Source organism: Gadus morhua, chromosome 15 (genome assembly GCF_902167405.1).
Source record: "Gadus morhua chromosome 15, gadMor3.0, whole genome shotgun sequence".
NCBI lineage: Eukaryota > Metazoa > Chordata > Actinopteri > Gadiformes > Gadidae > Gadus > Gadus morhua.
In genome coordinates, this window is record NC_044062.1 from 25,116,847 (window position 1) to 25,141,021 (window position 24,175).

Sequence of the window (24,175 nt, forward strand, 5' to 3'; positions counted from 1 at the left end):
CTTTCGTAAAGGTTGCTCAGGAGTAACCGGTGCTAAAGGATTCATTGAGGGACCTTTCCTAAGCATTTTTAGAATTCGAACCGTCCACTTTTCCTCCAAGTACTTCGGTCATCTCCTCAGGAAAGGAAATTTCCTATGCAAAACAGAATCCCTAAAGGCCCCTGCTGTTAACTGGACTTTACACCTCCAACAGAGACACTAACAAAATCAAACACAAACTCCATTTTATTTGTATTCTGATCATAAGGCTTACAATTACTATAAGAAATCAGAAATAATGAATAAATAACAAACCTATAAAAGTGTCGCACTGTAACGCAACATTTAATAAGCCATCAAAACCATTCAACTCTTCATATAAATGTTTGAAATCTATGTCTAGGCAGAGATGACCACCATCGCACCTCCAATAAGAGCCACACGTCCAGCAGTAGATGTTTGTCAAAGTAACACAGTAGAAACTGATTATGAGAGAGGGTTGAGGTCAAATCCAGCGGTGTGTGATAGTGGGGGATCAGATGGTCTGCAGCTGGTACAACTTTGCTCCTTTCTTCAGCAAGAAGCCCTGCTCGTTCAGAGAGCTGATCAGGCCCTCAAAGTCCACCACCTGAAATACAAAGAGCACGATTAAAGGTCCCATGACATGAAAATCTCACTTTGGGAGGTTTTCTAACATAAATATGAGTTCCCCTACCCTGCCTATGGTCCCCCAGTGGCTAAAACTTGCGTTTGGTGTAAAACTAGCACTAGCTGTTCTGCTCCCCTTTGAAAAAACGGAGGCTCAAGCGCGCTGATTTGGAATGTCTGTGCTCATGATGTCATCAGGAATCTCAGCTCCTCCCCTTACTCTGCCTGGCCCGCCCAGAGACGTTGGCCCGCCAATGAGACTCGACCGTGCGAGCGCCACATGTGTGTGTGTGAATACACACACTGTAACGCAAGTGTTTCTTGTCGGTTCTTTGACGTGTCTTGTATTTCCACAACGAGACTGTCGTGGGGGTTATCTGAGCCATGGTTGAGAAGGAATTGGGGGAAAGGAACTTTGGTTTGACTTGCTGAAGTACATGAACTGCGACATGCCGCCGGTTGCCGCGAGGCACCATCGCCCGGCAGCGGGCAGCCGGCAGCGCGCGGTTCAGTCGACTTCAGGTTGATGTGAAAGTGGAAGAACCAGAGACGTCGCAGAACCCGACAAAGTCGTTTGTGATTCATTATATCGTCTGGAGGCGCACACAATATGTTATATGATATAGATATCCATGTATTATATGATATTATTTAGATATAGAGCTCCAGGACTGTAACGCAAGTGTTGTACACTTCCTTGTTATTTGGATAACCGTTCTGCTGTTGGTGTGATGGCGCATAACACGTCGGACTCTCGTCACTGGTATTTCTACAACGAGACTCGTATTGGGGGTTATCTCAGCCAAGGTTGAAAATGAATTGGGGGGAAGGAACTTTGGCTTTAACTCCCTCAAGAACATGAACCACGACAAGGAGGAGAAAGGGATCTTTGCCGGGCAGCGCTTATGCACCTCCGCCTCCGGCGGTGGTCCCTCAGCGGGGCTCAAGCGGGAGACATTCGCCGCCAACAATCCCTTTCTCCTCCATGTCGTGGTTCATGTTCTTGAGGGAGTCAAAGCCAAAGTTCCTTCCCCCCAATTCATTCTCAACCTTGGCTGAGATAACCCCCAATACGAGTCTCGTTGTAGAAATACCAGATACGAGAGACCGACGTGTTATGCGCCATCAGACCAACAGCAGAACGGTTATCCAAATAACAAGGAAGTGTACAACACTTGCGTTACAGTCCTGGAGCTCTATATCTAAATAATATCATATAATACATAGATATCTATATCATATAACATATTGTGTGCGCCTCCAGACGATATTATGAATCACAAACGACTTTGTCGGGTTCTGCGACGTCTCTGGTTCTTCCACTTTCATATCAACCTGAAGTCGACTGAACCGCGCGCTGCCGGCTGCCCGCTGCCGGGCGATGGTGCCTCGCGGCAACCGGCGGCATGTCGCAGTTCATGTACTTCAGCGAGTCAAACCAAAGTTCCTTTCCCCCAATTCCTTCTCAACCATGGCTCAGATAACCCCCACGACAGTCTCGTTGTGACAAGACTCGTCAAAGAACCGACAAGAAACACTTGCGTTACAGTGTGTGTATTCACATTGATGTGGACGTTGAAGAACCAGGAACGTCGGAGAACCCAACGCGGTCGTTTGAGATTCATAATATCGGCTCACACAGGTTTTGGCCGTGATAATATATATTATATGATATAGATATCTGTGTAGGCTATATGATAATATTTAGATATAGAGCTCCAGGACTGCCGTGTGTTCTAGAATATTTACAGAACACGGCTAAAGGCTGTGTGCGCCTCGCCATTGCGATACATCCACTGTAAACAGAGCGCATGGTACCGTGGCTGGAAGCTGCTCAGGGCCACACCCCCACCCTCCTCCTTGACACGCCCACCGAAACAGCGCATTTGGGGGAAGCTCAATGTGCGACTGGCTCGGAGTGGCTGTAACTCTGCACCACGGCTGAATTTAGGGAACGTCTTTGAATACTGTGTTAGTTGCCCACTAATACCTATATTAAAGAATACATAAAATAGCATGTCATGGGACCTTTAAGGAACACACACATAACACATAACACAAGCGGACATACATGGTAATGGGGTGATATCATGCTATTAAATGGTATATGAGGTATGTATATGTTTTACGTCTGCTTAACTAGAAAAATCTAAGTCTGAGCCAGGGGGAGTATTCGTGCCCACGAGAACGCCCCTCCTAAGTGTGTGAAACAGCTTGTTTGCGCTCAAACTTTACTTTTGTAACAGTGTGACATCAGACTGTGCAATGGGCAGTTCTGGGGCCGGTTGCACCAACTGGGCGTAACTAAGCCTGGTCGTAACTGCTAAGTAGGTCTTAGTTACGACCTGGCGTTAGAATGGAACTAACGCCGGTTGCGCCAACGGGACTTACGCCTGGTCTTAACTACGCCCGGTCTTAGCCATGCACGGCCATGTGAATGTTCCATGGTATGCGCGTATCACCGCGTTGCTAGGATACCTCTTGACAACAGCTGTTTACTATTTTACTTGACATGCTGTTGGACACCGAAATAAATAATTCATTCGTTCACTCATTGTCATTCATCAATTGTGTTAATGCCTAACAATAAAACACTGCAAACGAATATAATTAAAATATGTATTTGTAATGTCTGGTTTACGACGAGCAGGCATTTAGACGGGAATGGTTATGTAGGAGAGATTTGTTTAATGTGTCGGCCTATATAAAACATATAAACATAGTTAAAACAACATTCACAACTGATTATAAGTTGAGAACGGACTAATCGGCCAGCGATATCTTCCCGACAGGCAGTCGATCTGTGAACACTGATCATATCGCCGGCTGTGCTTTGAAATGCAGTTTAGCGAAGCATTGGATTGGATGTAATTGCTATAGAAACAGCCTGGAATTTCAACTCTACGCCTGCCCCTGACCAGGCCTAGGATTTACGCCTGGTCTTAGTGAAAAGAACGCTAAGCCCAGTTGGTGCAACCGGCGTAACGGTTAGGTTGGACTTAGAACGCCAAGTTACGACCAGGCGTAGTTACGACCAGGCTTACGCCCAGTTGGTGCAACCGGCCCCTGATGTGCAGTGGTCCCCGACTCATGGCTACACGCAATGTTTACAACTTCTCGGGGGCGTGAATTTGCCGACGCATGCGCAAAGCGGTCGACCAATTGCAACAGAGTGGGCGTGCTGACCAATCACAGAAGACTGGGCTACTCGTAGGGGGGCCTTAATGTACCTTCAAAACAGCTCGGAGGTTCGGAAGCTCTTGCGTGTCTTTACATAAACCTTACCGTCTTCCGAAATAAGAGTGTTCAGGAAAAGCACCTCAGAAGTTCGTAGGTTATGACATAAAACCTGAAAAAAGTTTGTGTGTGAGACTTCATAACAACTAAAAGTATGGATGCCCGCAGGGACCTCTTTGCACTTCTTTGCTGATCAGATATTAGCACTCCTTGTGATGGTTGAATATGAGCGAGAATTTAATCAGGCGATGTTTATGTAAGCTATGTAAGCTATAATGTATCGCAATGCAAATGTTAGAATGGGTGTTAAGTCCGCTTATTAGTGCTTGCTGCAAGTTCACTTTAGTCTATCAATGCAATCGGCAGCCATTGTTGTGACATGATCTCGGAGGACTCGGGTTGCTTTACTTCTGCACGAATCTAAGCGAAAACCCGGACCCAACAGAGTGTTCAAAGGACTTTCCTCCTTTTCCGAACCTCCGAAACTCCCGGAACCTCGACATGATACAAAACAGAACATTTTTGAAAGATGCTGAATTGGTTTTGCAAAAAATTAACAGTGTGAGAATAATAAGGGGTCATTATAACATACAGGCATGTAACCCTATTCTAGTAGTACCTCCATATTATTAACCCTAAGAAAGCATGATATTGGATCTTTAACATCCAGTATATGGTCTACCATTCAGTGTGAATGTGTTCCCTCTGCGTTGATGGGCTGTTACCTGTATGTTCAGCCTTTCAGCCAGCGACCTTAGCTGCTGCATGTCAAACTGCTTCTGATTGGTCTTCTGAGCGTGGGAGTGCAGCGCGTTGACCAACTGTTTGGCTGCGCTGCGCTGACTCATCCCCGAGCCCAGTTGGGAGCGCTGGAAGTCCAGGCCGCCCAGCCCATCAGAGTAGGTATCGGCTAGGCTGCACACACACACACACACACACACACACACACACACACACACACACACACACACACACACACTTATAAACAACAGCATTCCAAAGCGGTCTAGTTTAACACCCTTGTTTCTACGGTGACCACCTGTGTTTCATGATCTCCACTACATCTTCAGCATCGGTCTTTACTGCAGTCTCTCTGAGTTCCAGCCTCGCCCTGGCCTGCACGCACGCACACGCACACACACACACACACACAGGGTTATTGCATCATTCAGTGTAATTAATGAATTGTATTTATGTATTCATTCTTTTCGCCCTCTTCAGTCATCTAAGTTTCTGTAAATAACACCTTGCTGGTGTATAAACAAGAGGACAGGTCCATCCATGGAGCAACCTCATAACTGTCCAATATCTGAGTGAGCAAGCTCATCGGAGCCAAAATGGAGTCCACCCAGTGTTTATACTCTTGGTGGGCGCTTCAGACCGCTGTGGAGAACAATCAAAACTCGGGATGCATTAATATCGGTATCGGCCGGTGTTTGTCATTTTTTAAAATATCGGCATCGGTCCAATGAGTAAAATTGGGCCGATATCCACAACCGATATCCTCGAGTTGCTGTTTGTGTGTCGGGAGAGGGAGAAGGAGGGGCAGGAGGATTTGGCCATGTGTGTAGGGGGATTATTTGTTTATCAACACGGTGGATGCGCGTGCAGAATGATCGCAAAAAGAACATTTGTTTGACCGGTTGCCATGGTTATCTCTGGGTCGTTGCGGTGTTAATTAGCGATGTTGTCAGTTTACTGTTACATTAAACTTTAATCAGAAAACGCGGTTATATTCTATCGACCCTATAGTATCTGGTATAAAGGCTGGGACGAATTTGAAATTGAAAATATGTAGCCTACACTTTATGTTGAAAGTATAGACCGTCGCGATTTCCATTGAAACGAATGGCGCGGTGATTATTCTTCAAAACGAGAGCTGGTAAATTGTGAAAAATGAATTAAACTGTAATCAGACAACGCGGTTATATACTATAGACCCTAGAGTATCTGTGGTATAAAGGCTGGGACGAATTTCGAATTATAGATATGTAAACTTTATGTTGAAAGTATAGACCGTCGAGATTCCCATTGAAACGAGCCTGGTGATTATTCTTCAAAACGAGAGCTGGTGAACTGCGCAAAATTAATTAAACTGTAATCAGAGAATGCGGTTATATGCTACAGACCCTAGAGTATCTGTAGTATAAAGGCTGGGACGAATTTCGAATTATAGATATGTAAACTTTATGTTGAAATTATAGACCGTCGAGATTCCCATTGAAACAAGCCTGGGGATTATTCTTCAAAACGAGAGCTGGTGAATTGCGAAAAATGAATTAAACTGCAATAGACAACGCCGTTATATGCTATAGACCCTAGACTCTAGGGTCTATAGCATAGGTTGGATGGTAAAGGTTGGGTATTTATGTTTCATGGTAGCCCTGTAACCTTGTTATTTGGAAGTTAAATACGTTCTGAAAATAAAGGAAGACATTAAAAAATTCAGTTTGCATGATTTTCAGTCCGTACAAAATTTGATCATCGCAGAAACTATTTTTAAAGAACATATCCGCTATCGGTAAATATTGGTTATTGATGGCCATAACAGCAAAATTAATATCGGATATCGGTATCGGCCAAAATGTTCATATCATCCCTAATCAAAACTAATAACATCTCTTGACTCATGTTCGTGGCAGACTCATGTTCCCACAGCCAGCTGGAAATCTAATTCACAACATAAGGTGTTTTTTTGAGGTTCATCTCATTCAACTAGCTATGATTTAGACATCTAGCATTGGCATTTGTCCAAAGCAACTTACAAATAAGGCTATGAACCATCACAGCGTAAAGCAGCACTCAGGATCAGAGTAGCTGCAGTAATGGCTGGAGTCCCGACCAGCCTTAGAAATCAACCTCTCTCCGACTATTGAACCGTTCGTCCTAAGAAAAATAGATCCATCCATCTATGTGTATTCTTAGGGCACCATAAAATCCCCCTGACCCAGACTCCCCAGTACCCGACCCCCCCCGCCAGACCCAGACCCCCCAAGACCAGGACGCAGCCCCCCCAGACCCAGACCCGGTCCCCCAAAAACCCAGACCACCCCAGACCCAGACCCAGCTCTCTTTTCTTACTGATCAAACCTCACCTCGGTCAGCCTGATCAGAGACTCCAGCTGCCTGGTGGTGATGGGCGTGCAGTCTGCCGACTGCGCCTGCACCCTGAGGGACAGGTAGAACTCCTGCAGGGTCTGTGCCGCCTCAGGCGAAAGGGTGGGGTGGACATACTGCCGGGCGTAGCTAACATACTTCCTCAACAAGCAGGCCGGGATTACGTCCACAGATTCGCCTGCAGGCACCTTCCACCAGAAACAGATTTAGACCCTCAGTGGGTGGCATCCTTCAGAATAAATGAATATATATTTCGGCTAGCCTTGTGCGAGGAGAAATTGTCGGCAGGCAAACTTTGGTCAATGAAAGTTTCATTAGTTAAGTCAATAATTTTGTTAAATCGACCCCCACATCGTAAATGCAAAAAGGTTGCTGCCCGGTTTAATGAGCTCATTCTTTAGGACATAATTCAGTGTGGATTCTCGCCTATAGTCTTGCTCCCTGCGTCTTACGTCTCCACCAGATAACGTCATGTGATGGTCTCTCTCACCTGCAGCCGTTCCGATAGAGGCGCCTCCGAGGCCTCCAGGAGTAAGGAGCTCTCCAATTGGCTGTTATTGGCTCTGCTGACCATGGCACTGCCTACCCCACCCCTTCCTGTCCGGGTCGCCATGACGTGCTCCGACAGTAGCCGGTCATGTGACTCTTCCGGGACGTCCAACAACAGGAAGACGATGTCGAAGCGAGAGAGCAGAGCAGAGCCCATTCTAGACACACACAAAACACCATTCTTTGGGACGCACACACAAAACACATCCTTCCTTTGCTGACCTTGCCATCCCTTCGTCTAGAGCTCGCGGACAAGGGCTTCCCTCAACGCCACACTCTTTCAACCAATTTTTTCAGTTTATATATCTAGAATACCAATACATTAGACTTGTGTGAGCAGAGATGAATATCAGTCTGGCCTTAGATGGGCAGTAATCATTTCCACATGCGAGAAAAGCCTAGTATGCAAATTTCTACATGGTTATGACTACGTCCTCTGCTGCACTTTCCTCAGACGCCGCCATCGTATTGAGATTCTGTTGATGTGGCGCTCCATTTCCGTCATGAACTAATCCGATCATCATATCATTTTTTACATTTTAACGAGAGCCTTTCAACGTGCTTGAAGCAAGATTGATCCTCAGAGAGCAACGGGAGGAGAGCTTGGAGATTAGGTTGGGCTCATTCATTTCTAAACCCTGAGGTTCCGCCGTGTTTGCACAGTGTGCACGCCGTTGTTCGGGGGGGGCTACCTCAGGTTTTCGGACACAGTCTTGGAGCGGTTGTAGTGCCCCCCGCTTGGGTTGGCTGCGGCGACGACGGAGGTCCTGGCGGGAAGGCTGGACACGATGCCGGCCTTGGCCAGGCTCACCGACTGCTGCTCCATCGCCTCCAACAGCGCCTGCTGCTGGCTGCCCAGCTTATCAAACTCATCGATACAGCACAGCCCTGCCAGAGGAAATACACAGGAGGACACACACACACACACACACGAGAGCAAACACATGAGAACACACAATTGAGGACACACACGAGGACACGCTCATGAGAACACCTACAGTCAAACTCATCGAAACAGCACAGCCCTGCCAGAGGACACACACATGAGACACACAGCCCTGCCAAAGAACACACAGCCCTGCCAGAGGACACACACAGGAGAACACACAAATGAGGACAAACACACATGAGAACACATAAACATGAGAACAAACACACATGAGAACACATACACATGAAGGGTTTCCCACAGCAGTAAGCCACACATGCCTGCCACCTTAACTACGACGTCAAAAAAACTCCAAAAAGATTAAAAATGTATATATTTTAAAAGTAAAAATTGTACAGATTCATCGACAGTTCTTGTTTCAGTTGTTATTGTTTAGCACTTTATTTATTTTTAATTATAATATTCAGACATCAACCCCCAGAAGGGGGTTGATGAAGATGTACGTCCAAGAGATCAGAGAAGAGAGATTCAGCTAAATGGAGAGACTGACGCCAGAAGACAATGGAAGGAGAGGAAGAACATAATGCCAACGCATACCAACACAAACAGACACCAACTCAGACCTTGGTCAGCCAGGACTAAAGCTCCAGCCTCCAGTGCATAGTCTCCTGAACCCGGGTCTCGAGACAGACTCACTGTCAGCCCTAAAAACACAAACACTCATCACAAAAGATACACACATACAGTATATATACATATATACCAGGGAGGCTTCTCCAGTGAGGAGAGGAAGGAAGATCCTCCTTAACATTGTTGAGAATAAAAAATGTTGATTGCCAAGACTACTAATGAATGAATGCCCTTAAATATGACTACTTTAATGCCTTTGTATATGTAATGGTTGTTTCCCGCAGCCCAGTCCCCGCGGCCGAGCTGCAGGAGGATTGACTTGTTCTATAAATGAAGTCCCTCAATCTTAATTGGCTTAAACCCATGACCAACATTCTGAAACAGCCATTAACATCCACATTTGCCTCAAACAATGTTAGGCTTACAGCCCATGCTAATAGTTGTGAAATAATGTTCTTCTTGTACTTTTAATTGTTTGTTACTCTGAGCATTCTGTTTGATATTGTGGAAAGTATTTTTTTATTTAGTTTTACAAATCAAGAGTAGGCCTGATTTGACTAATTGGTTTTACATCCTTTCCTTCTGACCTTGTAGTCCAAGTCATGCTGCCCACCAGCTTTCAAACAACAATGCTGCCACTGGTGGATTTGTATCACATTCACATAATTATCCCTCCCTGCTATTTTGTAGTTCACCAGTACCTGAAACAACTTGAGTCTCACATTCTTATGCCACTGTCACGCCAAATTTGTACCGGGTGCCAAATTTGTACCGGGCACGTCATCAGCTGTCCGTTGCCAGGCAACGGACAGCTGATTACGTAAGGGTTGTCCGTTGCCGGGCAGGTTTCAAAAAACATTCGCGCTCATGTTGCCAAAGACGAAATAACATAATACAGATAACGTATCGCTAGATAACACTTGTTTTTACTTTATATTTGCATTGTATTTAATTGTTTAATCAAATTTAGCTAGTAAACTGAGTGTTTAAAGCGGGTTTCAAAAAACATTCGCGCTCATGTTGCCAAAGACGAAATAACATAATACAGAAAACGGATCGCTAGATAACACTTGTTTTTACTTTATATTTGTATTGTATTGAATTGTTTAATCAAATTTAACGCTAATACATGTAATTTGTAAGTGTAAGTGTTATCTGTCTTGTCACGGTCAATGTTATCGGTCTTGTCACGGTCAATGAACAAGTGCGAATGAACGAGCTTGAAGGTTCGCGAATGTTCGTGAACATTTCACTTCATTCGACGCGATCATCTGTTTGGAAGGTTTGGAATGGATTACGTATGGATGACGTGCCCGGTACAAATTTGGCACCCGGTACAAATTTGGCGTGACCCCAGTGGCTGATACGCCACTAACAGCGCAAGCAGGCCAATGGCAACCAAGCACGCAGTTCTTCCTCCCTCACTTTAAAAACCACCAGCCGCCACTGATATATACACATAAGACATACCTGAAGTACTGGTGCTGTTTCCACAAACATAGATTCCTCTGGGAGCCACATTGCACAAGGCCTTTAGTTGACACACACACACACACACACACACACACACACACACACACACACACACACACACACACACACACACACACACACACACACACACACACACACACACACACACACACACACACACACACACACGTCACATTGTGTACATGATATCTAATGTAATTTTAATATACACTACATCAATTCTGGGAGGCAAAGAAAGGCTGAACAATTGTGACAAAAATAATAATTGTGATTATTTCGCCCAATATTGTGACTATTTATTACAATTAACAGATCCTTTAGTCAATTTGCCCTATCTTGCCTCCACATGACTTTGAATGGTGCTCTGTATCTAGCGGTATGATTCTTTAGATAGCGTATGGACAAAATTCCTCCTAGCGTCCTTACTGCCATTGCCTGTTATTCATTAGAGCGCTTATTGCAGAGTTTTCACTGTTGTCATTCCATTTTAAAAAGGAACATTCCTCAAATATTTGTCATAACCATGTCAGGGATTAGGACAAGGTGCGTTTTGTCTGGTACATACCGAAAGACAGTCATTAAAAGCAAATACTATCAAAGGAAATGTACGGGCGTTGTGATATGTACTTTCAAAATAAAAGCCCAACTAATTGAAAAATGTAAGCTTATGCCAATACCGTAGTTTTTGGAGATTTAAAAGGAAACACCCCGTTATCACAGACTTATTCCACATCAGAGTTATAGTTCACGACCCCATAGTGTGACCCAATAAGTTTCAAGACATTCTGATGCATAGTTTCAAATTAAAAGCCCACCAAAATTCAAATATGAGACACATTACATATGATTTTGGATTCAATTTAAAGGAAACGCCCTGTTATCACAGACTCATTCCATTTCAGGGTCATAGTTCACGACCCCATAGTGTCACCCAATAAGTTTCAGGACATTCTGATGTGTAGTTTCAAATTAAAAGCCCACTAGATATTGAAATATGAGAAATATTAGATGTGATTTTGGATCAATTTAAAAGGAAACGCCCTGTTATCACAGACTCATTCCACATTAGGGTTATAGTTCACGACCCCATAGGGTAACCATGTAAGGTTCAAGAAATTCTGATGTGTAGATTTATTAAACCCTCTCCATGTAAAGATTTCTGACGTACAATATTTTCTATGTATTATTAAAAATTCTAGTTGTGACAAATTATACATAGTTCTCTTATGCATTACTTTATAAGTAATTTCAAAATTCTATCTCTACCATTATAATTAGTTATTCCTGTTCGATTTCCCATGTCTTCTTTTGCCCCTATACCTCCACCACATGGGCCTCAATGATGTTCACATGTTTTTCCTGGTTTAAATATTTTCACCAGATTTTGATTTACATTGAGACAAGAGTTATTCTTTTCTCTTTGTAGGATCACAGTGGACGAGAATAATACGGTCTTGCAAATATAGGAAACCTATTTTGATGAGTAAGACAAAGTAAAAGAGTGTGAGGATCAACTATGTTCAGAGGGTCACCTGATCTCCATTACTCTACAGGCCAGCCCCATCTTTGCAGAAACCATTTCACCCCACCAGGAGTTCCACCACTGAACCTCTAGGAAGCAGTATAGGGTCTTCATCTATCAACTTTTCTTCACCATTTTATTGTTCTACTTCGATGGATACTGTAACATATTTTTATTCATTAAACTTTGCAATATTTTATTAAATAAAAATGCTATTAATGGCTAAACTTCTTATCTATTTTTAAAGTGCAAATACAGTAAAATGTATTCTTCTATTTAAATATGAAGTTTAACTGTAACATATCAAGATTTTCTTCGAAACTCTAATCTGGTTATATCTGGGTGTCAGACTGCAGTGATCAAGGCTTGTAAGATACTGTTACCTCATTACAATTGGTTCACTTATTACATTACAGTTTATTTTGCTCCATATGGTATTTAAGTGAACCCAAATGTAATACATTTTTATATTATGGCAAAAAATGCGCCAGTATTTTCTTACATAATGGGTTTTAATACATTTCTTTAATACATTATATTACGTTGTTACATTGTGGGCTATTACAAGGCTAACTGTAGTTTTTTTTTTAAATACAATTAAATAATAGGATAATGAAAAAAATGAGTTACTTATAAAGTTTTCTTAATCAAGTTACCAGTATGAACTTTTTTCTTTTATATTATTTTTTATATAATGCAGAATTGTTTGAATAAAGATTTTCAAAAATGATTTTATAAGATGTTTTTATTCAGTTTTATCTTCAGATTGTGGACAGATACAATTGTAGCCTATAAATGTTAGTGTTATTTTTTAAATACATAGAAAATATTGTACGTCAGAAATCTTTACATGGAGAGGGTTTAAAAAATCTACACATTAGAATGTCTTGAACCTTACAAGGTTACCCTATGGGGTGGTGAACTATGACCCAGTAGTGGAATGAGCCTGCGATAACAGGGTGTTTCCTTTTAAATTTAATCCAAAATCATATCTAATATGTGACATATTTGAATTTTTGGTGGGCTTTTAATTTGAAACTACACATCAGAATGTCTTGAAACTTCTTGGGCAACCCTATGGGGTCGAGACTCATTCCTGGAGTGGAATAAGTCTGTGATAACAGGGCGTTTCCTTTTTAATTGAATCCAAAATCATATGTAATGTGTCATATTTGAATTTTTGGTCGGCTTTTAATTTGAAACTATGCATCAGAAGAATGTCTTGAAACTTACTGGGTCACACTATGGGGTCGTGAACCATAACCCTGATGTGGAATAAGTCTGTGATAACAGGGTGTTTCCTTTTACATCTCCGAAAACGACGGTATTGGCATAAGCTTACATTTTACAATTAGTTGGGCTTTTAATTTGAAGCTACAAATCAGAATGTCCTGAAACTTATTGGGTGACCCTATGGGGTCGTGAACTATGACCCTGAAGTGGCATGAGCCTGATAACCCGGCGTTTCCTTTAAATTGAATCCAAAATCATGTGTAATATGTCTCATATTTAAATTTTGGTGGGCTTTTAATTTGAAACAATGTATCAGAATGTGTTGAAACTTACTGGGCGACCATATGGGGTCGTGAACTATGACCCTGAAGTGGAATGAGTCTGTGATAACAGGGCGTTTCCTTTTAAATTGAATCCAAAATCATGTCTAATATGTCTCATATTTCAATTTCTAGTGGGCTTTTAATTTGAAACTACACATTAGAATGTCTTGAACCTTACAAGGTTACCCTATGGGGTGGTGAACTATGACCCTGAAGTGGAATGAGCCTGTGATAACAGGGCGTTTCCTTTTAAATTTAAGCCAAAATCATATCTAATATGTCTCATATTTGAATTTTTGGTGGGCTTTTAATTTGAAACTACACATCAGAATGTCTTGAAACTTCTTGGGCAACCCTATGGGGTCGAGACTCATTCCTGAAGTGGAATATGTCTGGGATAACAGGGCGTTTCCTTTTTAATTGAATCCAAAATCATATGTAATGTGTCATATTTGAATTTTTGGTCGGCTTTTAATTTGAAACTATGCATCAGAATGTCTTGAAACTTACTGGGTCACACTATGGGGTCGTATACTATAACCCTGAAGTGGAATGAGTGTGTGAGAACAGGGCGTTTCCTTTTAAATCTCCTATAAAAAACTATTGGCATAAGCTTACGTTTGTAAATTTTTTGGGGTTTTATTTCGAAAATACGTATCACAACGTCCGTACATTTCCTTTGATAGTATTTACTTTTATTGACTGTCTTTTGGTATGTACCCGTTGAATCCTTTTAATTTGAAACTAGTAGTTACCGTAATGGCTAGTATAAACAGGTACAGCAAAAAACTGGGTCGGCTGGCTTGACCGTAGTTGTTTATCAGCGTTACTATAGAGATCATAATGATAGCTGATGTAACGGGAGTCCGGGCATGTGCAGGACCGAACCGCGCTGTATGACCAGTGTTACACTGAGCATAGGCTATTTATTTCAGGTAGCCTATTTTTGCACCGAAAAGATTTGAAAACCATGAAAGTTTAACCCCCCCCCCCCCCCCCCCCCCCAAAAAAAAAAAAAAAAAAATCATATCCCAGCGCCTAGGTTGTGTGAACGCCCCCGTTGAGAAACTCAAACCAAGATGTATGACGGATAGATGAGCAACGTTTGCTACAGGCCACTGGGTAGGCTGGTAGACTGATCTATCCAGCACACATCCAGGTGGACACGCCCACTTGTGATGTCAGGAGAGGCAGATTTTCAAAATAGCTTGTAATGTCTGATCACACTCACACCTGGTGGCATAATATGTCACCTTTCAATGCAATCATTCATAGTGAGGTAATTGCAGGGGGCTTGAGTTATATCATTCCCTTCATGGTGCAGCAGAGGGGTCCTTGTTTACCTGGAGCATCTGGCTCTTGCCCAGGCCGGGGTCTCCAACCACCAGGACATGGGGATCTCCTCGGATAGGCACGCAGTTCCTCTCTGTCCGCTTCTGACGCCCTCCGAACAGAGCCAGCGCCAGGCCCGCCTTCACCAGCTAATCCAATGGTTAGGCCCAACGTCTCATCAATGCACATCCATCCTATAGTCTAGCTATCCAAAACAAGGACTTCCTCGTTTAATGGCGGGATTGAACCCACTGTGTTTTGGAGCAGGAGGGGACTCACCAGGTGGCCGTAGATGGCAGGACACAGGGATCTGGAGGTGGAAAGAAGAGGCGCAGGGGAGAAAAGGGTTAATGTGATTTCACACTACTACTTGGACGCGATTGTTTGTTGCAATGTTTTCCATAAGATTATGAAAAATCTTGGAGCTGAATGGGATCTCACCATGGTCTATTGTTGCCGGCTCTAACCTGCGATAAATCGGTTTAAAGGAGCATTTCACCGGTGGAGGCATGAATATGTATTGCAATTGGGTCCTATATGTAGTCGAATAATAAAATAAAATTCTACTTTGGTGCAGTCTTGACCGAGAAAAGGCAGAAAGTGACTTTTTGGCGCTTGTGGATCGAAGACAACAACTCCCACCATGCACAGCTTCGCTGGCGGCCACTCCCGCTGATCATCTCCGCCTATCGGACACCTCCTTGTTCCATCTACTAATGGAACAAATCAGCGTGGAGCTTGAACCGACGTCACTAGAGTAGTGACGCTTGCACAGAAGCATACGGCCGACATCTTTCTTTATTCTGGGTGGAAATAGTAACATAGTTACGCAATTAAATGCGTTTATGTAAACATTTTTAGCGAGAAATGTGCATTTTAATTTCATAATGTTCGCTCGTTGAATGTGAAGGATGTTTGGTTTGATAGTTATGACGAAGAGGGAACGCTCCATTCACTTGCATGGACAGCGTCTCTGGTTGCTAAGCAACCTCAACGTCTTGGCGGACTATCTGCTGATCAACACTACGAATGCTGGAAACACACCAGACACACCATGTGAAGTTATTTAACCCGATTATTGTTATTTATATCCGACATTATTTAATCTAACCCGATCTAAACTCTATCATGCACCCAAACACGGCGGCATTTGGGTTTCCTACCACGGACTCCTATATCCAGCGCAGCCACAGGCGCGTTGGCGCGTTGAACCATTTTTGTGACACACTATGATCAAGCTTCAAGTTAAGCACGTTACACGCGTTTGGTGTGGCCGTAGCCCGTGTCCACCAAAAGCGTCTTTTTATGCGGTTTCACCCAAAAAATCGGCTTCGTGTGGACGGGGCCAAGAAGGCGAACACACGTCACCAAGACGGGGAGACAGCGCCAGGCGACTTACGCCACTATCTGCCAATGGATCGTGGATGCCTGGGCTGATATAACAGTCTCAACTGTGGTCTAAGCTTTCACGAAGGCAGGAATAATCACTGAACTGCCAGGCAACAGCAGCGACACTGACTCGGATAATGACGAGAGGGATCCGGGCATGTTGGATGCCGTACTCGCCCAACTGTTCAATTCGGACACACAAGAATTCAAGGGATTCGTAGACGGGGAATGAACTGAAAAAGTGAGCTTATTGTTAAGAGATATTGATATTGATGAGATATTGTTAATATGCACATTAACGTTTGGACATCGTTACCATGGGAGTGACCGGAGTTGTCAGAGCGCTTAATAAAGTTTGACTTTATCTGACTGTTTTGTTGACATTCCCTTTAGCACAGCTCGGTCTGGTCGATGCATAATGCAACCCCAGTCAAACGTTTGACTGCAGTATCTTCTATTCTATGCGCCTTATAATCCGGTGCGCCCTATACATGAAAACAGTTCTAAAATAGGCCATTCATTGAAGGTGCGCTTGATAATCCGGTGTGCCGTATAGTGCGGAAAATACGGCAGCCCTCGTCTATTTCTTTCGAAATGGTGAACTTTTGCATGGAGCCATCTTCTATGTCAGATCGAGTACCCTCCGCCAATGTAGGCCTACTTCAGTTTTATCAACAGCCTCTGTTATCTTAGCTTCAGACGCTGTGGATGTTAGTTTCTGCTGGAGAAGTCCCACCCACTGGCACTGCTCTAATAGGTCTGTAGCGTCAGTGGGTCCCACCCCCTAGAGGGGGGTGGGACTAGTGGTTGTAGTCGTACGAGAATCATCCCCTCTTACACTTCCTATTTTCTTGTACGCAAAAATCGTCATATTGCGTCATAAAAAACAGGAAGTGTTGGAGATCGATACGGATCTCTCCAGTCTCTCCAGAAAATAAGGAAATGATGCTAGACCATTCAAAAATATGCGGGGGGTTCTAAAGATACAAAGCTTATGTGAAATGGGTGAAGTTGCCCTTTAAACAATCACAATCAGGTCTCTTTGTCAACACGAGTGGGAACAGTAGTTGGTGTTTGGTGTCTCACTCAGGGAGGCCATGACGAACTTCTAGGAGGTCAAACCAGCAAACATGTGGTTGCCAGACCACCTGCTTTCCCCCCTGAGCCTCTGCCCTGCCGTACTAATGGTATATTCTATGAGTCTCAGGAGGTCCGTCTGGGACTGGATCTCCTGGATGACCTACAGCTACTAGTATCTTACTGCACTAGGAGTCTCAGGGGGTCCATCTGGGACTAGATCTCCTTGATGGCCTACAGCTACTAGTATCTTACTGCACTAGGAGTCTCAGGAGTTCCGTCTGGGAATGGATCTCCTTGATGGCCTACAGCTACTAGTATCTTACTGCACTAGGAGTCTCAGGAGGTCCATCTGGGACTGGATCTCCTGGATGGCCTACAGCTAATAGTGTCTTACTGTACTAGGAGTCTCAGGAGGTGCGTCTTGGACTGGATCTCCTGGATGGCCTACAGCTACTAGTATCTTACTGCACTAGGAGTCTCAGGAGGTCCGTCTGGGACTGGATCTCCTGGATGGCCTACAGCAGGGGTCAGCAACCTTGTCAACATGCAGTGCCAGTTTGACATTTTCTCGTTCGAGTGTGCCTGAAGCAACAATATATAAAAAATGAAGCTGAATTATGACACAGCGACCAAAAACATTTCCAGAAGACCTGGAATTGTACTATTTCCATATAGTCCACAATCATGCATCAACATTTTAAATGTTTTTTTGGTTGTTATATTTGCAACATGGGCTTGCAAATTATAATTACATATGTCCCATCTTAAAACACCATTATCAGAAACTCATTCAAAAACATATTTGCACTGCGAGGAATGTAAAAAACTAAAATATGAGGATGTTGAAACCATCCACATCAATATCTTTAAGACATGTACAGCTATGCAAAACCATGTGAAGGCTATGCATACAGCAACAACACCACTTGCAACAATATTTTAAATATTTCCTTTTCTATTACTCACAACATAGGTTTAAAGACTAATAATTGATCCCATTTCAGAACACTGCTTTCTGTAACTAATTTTAACATATTTGCACTGGGAGGAAATGCCCAAATCAGAATAAAGTGCAAAAAAAAATCTGTAGTAATGACTATGCTGCCGCATTTTGCTGTGAATTTTTTTAATAATAAAATATATATATATTATTTTTTCTTTTCTTTTAAGTGTGCCAATGATTATTCTACCCCGTGCCAGTGGTGGCACGCGTGCCTAGGGTTGCTGACCCCTGGCCTACAGCTACTAGTATCTTACTGCACTAGGAGTCTCAGGAGGTCTGTCTGGGATTGGATCTCCTGGCTGGCGCACAGCTACTAGTGTCTTACTGCACTAGGAGTCTCAGGAGGTCCGTCTGGGACTGGATCTCCTGGATGGCGTACAGCTCCTTCAGACTGAACTCTTCCCCTCCAGAGTCCTGAGCGCCCAGGTCAGAGCGCTGACCTGGCAGAAGAGAGCGTAAGACAGAAGGTTTAACATAACCACCTGTTTGTGGATCACCAGAGATATCCAGAAAAAAACATATTTTAATGCAACACATGTTATACATGCCATTACTTGAACTCAACAATGGAATAAGAGTGAAATTAATGAGAAGGGTCAATTTAATATACAATTTAAAACACTGTATTGAATGCTGCAGACATAAAGACAGACATCAGTTGTCTGGTTTATAGACCAAATTAGGCAAATGCAGCAACACAGACAGAAAGCAAGCAACAAACATGAAATGAGAAGCAAAGGAAAATGACTGAGCAGTAATCCGGTCTTTAGACGTGTACAGGGTGGGTGTTGAGGAGACCGTACCTTTGGTGTTGCTGACTGAGTTGGCTTCAATATAGAGCAGGAACATGCACTGGTCCTTCTTTCCCTTTGAAGTGCCTGCACACACCCACAAACACTGGTTATGGTGTGTTAAAGACCTTTTCCCGAGAGGATTTTTTGAATGTGCGAGTTTGGTTAGCCACCTGGTGGCAAAATTGGGCCCTTTAATACCGCACTATTCTACATCAAAAGACCAGAATCTATAAAGAGGGCCTGAATGACAGTGAAAGAATGTGGTATGACCCGTATGGAGGGCGCCCGGCCCATTAGGGATACGTCAATGGATTTATCAATCAAACAACCACTCAATCCATCTATCATTCAGAAGTTAGAGCGCATTTTAAATCATATGCATATGATGTAAGAGCTATAATTACATCTATATTATGTATATTATGATATCTAGACAACCGAAACGATTTTTATTTTGACCCCTCCCAACTTAGTTCTGACCAGGCAGGGCTTTTCTACCAAGATGGTAGAATCATTCGAGCCCGTACAATTAGATCAGAGTAGCGAGGGAGAACTTAGTTTTAAAATGACTTTGCTTCTGCCCTCTCAGTCTTTGCAATCTGCTCGCTCAGCCTTTTGAATGCCAACATGATGGTAACTAGTGCAGCTTTGAGGAACCATGTGCATGTTTCTGTCTGCATATACGAGTGCATACCATCACTAGCCACCCGAACGATCCCTGTGACTGTCACCGTGTCGCCGGGGACACAGCTGTCGCACAGGTCAGAGGTCAGCTGGCACTCCACTGTGCGTGGAATTCTTCCAGCCTCCCTCTGCTCCCCACAAATCAGCTCCTGCACTCTATGCAGCATAAGGAAACCCCATACTTAGCGGTCTGCAACAACTTAACTCAACTCATGAGAAAATTGGTTGGACACAACAAACAATTTCAAGCAAAGGGTAATAAAAAGTTGTGTTTCTATGTAGGGATCATTTCCATAATGAAAGGATATAATTGGAGCCAATCAGTGGCAGAAAACCCTTTGAGAGGACGGACATTGACAGAGCTATGTGCCCAAGGATACATCCCAGCCCGTTCTGCAGATCACGGCTGCAGGGTTCTCACTATATAATGTTGTCTGCATTGGTCCCTAAGACCCAGAATAGTCTGAGAAAAGGAGTAAAGAAGGATGGGCGCAGTAGTTTAGTGTTATTGGTTGTAGACCTACTTGATGGTCTGCCAGTCCACGGCGTGTGTGAGAGGAGACCTTCTATCTGCAGTAAAGGAACGGCTCCGACACTCAGGCTGGGGACACTTTTAGAGCGAAGACAAACATACACACAAAACACGCATATGTTAGTTTATATATTTATTCAAATAAACAGAAAAAAAAAAAAACAGACCGGTGTTACACCGCACACTGTCACCCATCATAAAGTGTGACACCAGGGGTCACTGTTGCAAATTTTCTTTAACATGCACATGCGTAAATCGTAGAGGGCCATGAAGTTGTTCACTTACAGAAACATGCACATGCTTAAAGCGTAGACTGAGTTCACTTCTAATTAACATTGTCTCGCCATCGCTCAGTTGGGATGGGTTCTTTCGTTTTGCTACACCGGGCGATACACCAATGAGTGGCTGAAGCAAAGCGGTTGATTTGCCTCTGTGGTGGCAGCATGTTTGCGTGCGTACGTGTGTGCATGTACCTTGACCGGTGTGGTGAAGCTTCCATGGGGCAGCGGGACAGAGTGGGTGTGTGAGCATCCCTGACACAGGAAGGCCATCCTGGTGCACATGGGCTTGATGTTGCTCACTCTGACCACCGTGCCTCTCACACACACCAGGCGGCCGAACACACTGGCCCGCAGTGTGCGCAGGGGGGTCAGTGGCTCAAAGTTATACAGCCTGGAGCGCATAGAACCATTAAAGACCCTCTAACAAAGGACTGTGAGTCTGGATGCTATGTCTGGTTCTAGGACTGGATATAAATACTGAATGAAGTCTGGATTAGAGTAAAGTCATCAAATGTTTGATATTTTACCTGGCATTTATGTGAGGTATGCTAATAATAGATGCAGCCGTATTAAGCGCTTCCCCTTGCAGTTCTGCAGCCTGTTTCTCCAGGTCGGTGGTCAACACCTAAACAAAAAGAAAACGATCCAGAATCTCTCTCTTTGTCAAGAAAAATAAATAATATTCTACAATGGAAAAAATATCCTCCAAAAGTAAAAAACATCGCCTGGGGACCAAACCAACCTGCAGCTCATGTTTTATCTGGCATAAGCCTCTGGACCACACCCTTTAGATCTCCAGCAAACCAATCACAAATGCATCTGATATGTGTTTAATAGGATGGCAGTTCAGAGGAGTATACTATGATAGCGCTGTAGGGGTATCGGTCTGTCTGTCTGTCTGTGTACCTGGTGAATGGCCAGTCCTAAACAGTTAAGGACGGCCTCTGGCTTTTCCTTCAGCTCTGTAGCCAGTTCATGGAGCGTGTCGTCCACAAGAACGTTCTCCATGAGGTCCGCATAGTCCACCAGAACACTGCCCTGCCGCTCAATGTCATCCTGGGTACGCATAAAACACACACTTATCGACACTGGATTTAAAAGGAAGTACAGATACAGCATTGTATATCTGTCCAATAACCGCAACGTTACAACATTATCACTAAAAAGCAACGTGTCAAGAGTCCATTTAAAATATGTTCGCCGTTACAGCAACTATTTACATTGACTAAAGGCTGAATAACTTTTTTTCGAGATTAACTTCTGTATATTCTTTGATAATTTAGATTCATAATGAACATTGCTGATAGGTTGTTGCATATAGTCCATTCCATAGCTGCCAAATTATTGATGGGGCTAACAGACCTTGTGGTAAAGGTCGATCTTGGAGGTGAAGTATTGTTCAAAAACTCTGATCTTCTCCACAGACGGTGAACTCTCAATGAAACCTACCACACACACACACACACACACACACACACACCTTAGACTGATTATCTCAGGAACTTGAAGATTCTGAAAGCAATAACCAATACCAAAACACTGAACAAATCAATCTCTATGAAAACTAATATTTTACAGTGATACAATAGATGCCTAAACAGAAACATAAAATTTCTGTTTCATTACACTGAAAATTGGTCTAATTCTAAAATCAGTCAGTCAGTCATTCTAATATTTGCAAGGATTGAAAATGTATTAAAATGATAAAGCGTACCTTCAGTAAAGTAGAGGGGCCATCCCTTATAAGGACACAAACTGTCTAACGTGGTTTGATAGAACTCTGCAGAGAGAAAGAGGCCATTTGATTTCAATCAATCCATCTATATCTGTATAATAGATAATAATACAAACAAATACACATACAATAACAGAATAATACAAAAACTCTAATCTCATATCACGTTTTCTTTAATGTCCGACATTTCAGAAAGGAACCTACTCCTCTGGCTGCTGAAGGTAGACCCAGCAACCTCTCTTCGTCCTCCTCCCTCTCCACCTCTCCTGGCCCCCTTTCCTCCCCATTGTCTTCCTCTCCATCCTCCTCCTCGCCCTCCTCCGGCCCCACCTCTCCATCCTCCTCCTCGCCCTCCTCTGGTCCCACCTCTCCATCCTCCTCCTCCTCGCCCTCCTCCTCCGGCCTCACCACTCCACGGGCCGCTCCGGGATCCCTCTCTACTCATCGTACTCTCAGAGACAGAGACACCTCACATAACCTGGCCTAAAAGTATGAGGATGATATGTAGGGGAGGGTGGGGAAAGATGAGCCAGTCGGTAAATTGACCTGCCCCCTGTATTTAGACAACCCCCTGCATTTAGGCAAAAATCAGAAAACACCCATCATTTATATCTGGCTGTGACCATGGCAAATGGACCATGGAACATAGTTAGTATGTTAAAGGGGACATTTATGAAAACAGCACTTTTCCTGGGATTTGGGGTGTTACTGTGGGTAGATGGTGCTCCCACACGCATACAAACTTTGAAATAAGTCCGTACATGATTTTTTGAGTGAGATACGCATTTCTGGAAGCAGCCCGCCTCCAGCTACCAAACGAGCGATTCAGTTTCGGCGCCCCCTCCTACGTAGGAAGGGGGCACATTTGAAAATGACATCCCACTTCCCAGGGGCGCAACTGCCTACTTTCTGGGGGGTATGCAGACACATAGCAGGCGCCCCCCCCCCCCCCCCCCCTTTGATCTGGGGTGGGAAAAATAATCGATTCTTTGATGCATCGCAATACTGTGTAGAACGATTCAGTCTCGATTCAGATACGATAATAATCTTATAGTTATAAAGTATCAACTTTAAAACTCAGTTTTTACTGGTTCTATTGACATAAAACAAAGACTTGCATAGAGATTGAAGTAAAACAAAAAACCACAAACAAGTTCCTTTATTTTTCTTGTTATGATCCGTTATATTGTAGGCTCCATTCTGATCAGTACACAGTTGCAAGACAACAGTAACCTGTTGTTTTACTAGTAGTAGATTTAGCTAACCTGAATATTTAAAAGCCTCCTCTTGATACACTGAAATAAAAACGACTGTCTTTCAACCACTTTGAAAACTTTTCTTTCATCCCTGCGCACACTTTCTCCTTCCCAATCTTTCTTTTTCTATGTTGTGACCCCGAGGGCTTTCTTCTCTGCCTCTCCATATTGAGGTACGTGTCATGAGATGACAATACGGTTCAAATAAAGACACTGGCGCTCGCCTCCAGGGCGTGGTCGAGGGGGTGCCCACTGGAGCGCTGTGTGGGGAGGAGGGGGGAGGGAGGCGAAGGATCAGGGGGGCGCCTTATCAGTGGCGTTCCTCCGTTATTGATCATCGCGATATTCCATCGCGTTGGCGCCCCCTCTGGTGCGGCGCCCCTATGCGCCGCATATAGTTCATACCCACTTTTTGCGCCACTGCCACTTCCCCACTCCCCTCCAATCAGAGCATCGCTACGATTTTGT

At 43.6% G+C, this 24,175-nt stretch overlaps 1 protein-coding gene across 1 annotated transcript; it reads right to left on the reverse strand.

Moving 5' to 3' along the window:
* Nucleotides 1–207: 207 nt before the first annotated feature.
* On the reverse strand, nucleotides 208–23,159 carry mcm8 (minichromosome maintenance 8 homologous recombination repair factor). The gene is made up of 20 exons (XM_030379562.1): nucleotides 22,656–23,159; nucleotides 22,431–22,496; nucleotides 22,079–22,161; nucleotides 21,623–21,772; nucleotides 21,244–21,341; nucleotides 20,909–21,107; nucleotides 20,428–20,513; nucleotides 19,914–20,059; nucleotides 19,229–19,303; nucleotides 18,751–18,865; nucleotides 15,233–15,263; nucleotides 14,965–15,102; nucleotides 10,520–10,580; nucleotides 9,043–9,123; nucleotides 8,223–8,418; nucleotides 7,472–7,688; nucleotides 6,960–7,169; nucleotides 4,904–4,980; nucleotides 4,590–4,779; nucleotides 208–607 (listed from the first exon to the last, which is right to left on the reverse strand). Exons 1-20 carry the CDS (start codon nucleotides 22,894–22,896, stop codon nucleotides 515–517), a joined length of 2,553 nt encoding a protein of 850 aa, XP_030235422.1. The 5' UTR covers nucleotides 22,897–23,159; the 3' UTR covers nucleotides 208–514.
* Nucleotides 23,160–24,175: the final 1,016 nt, after the last annotated feature.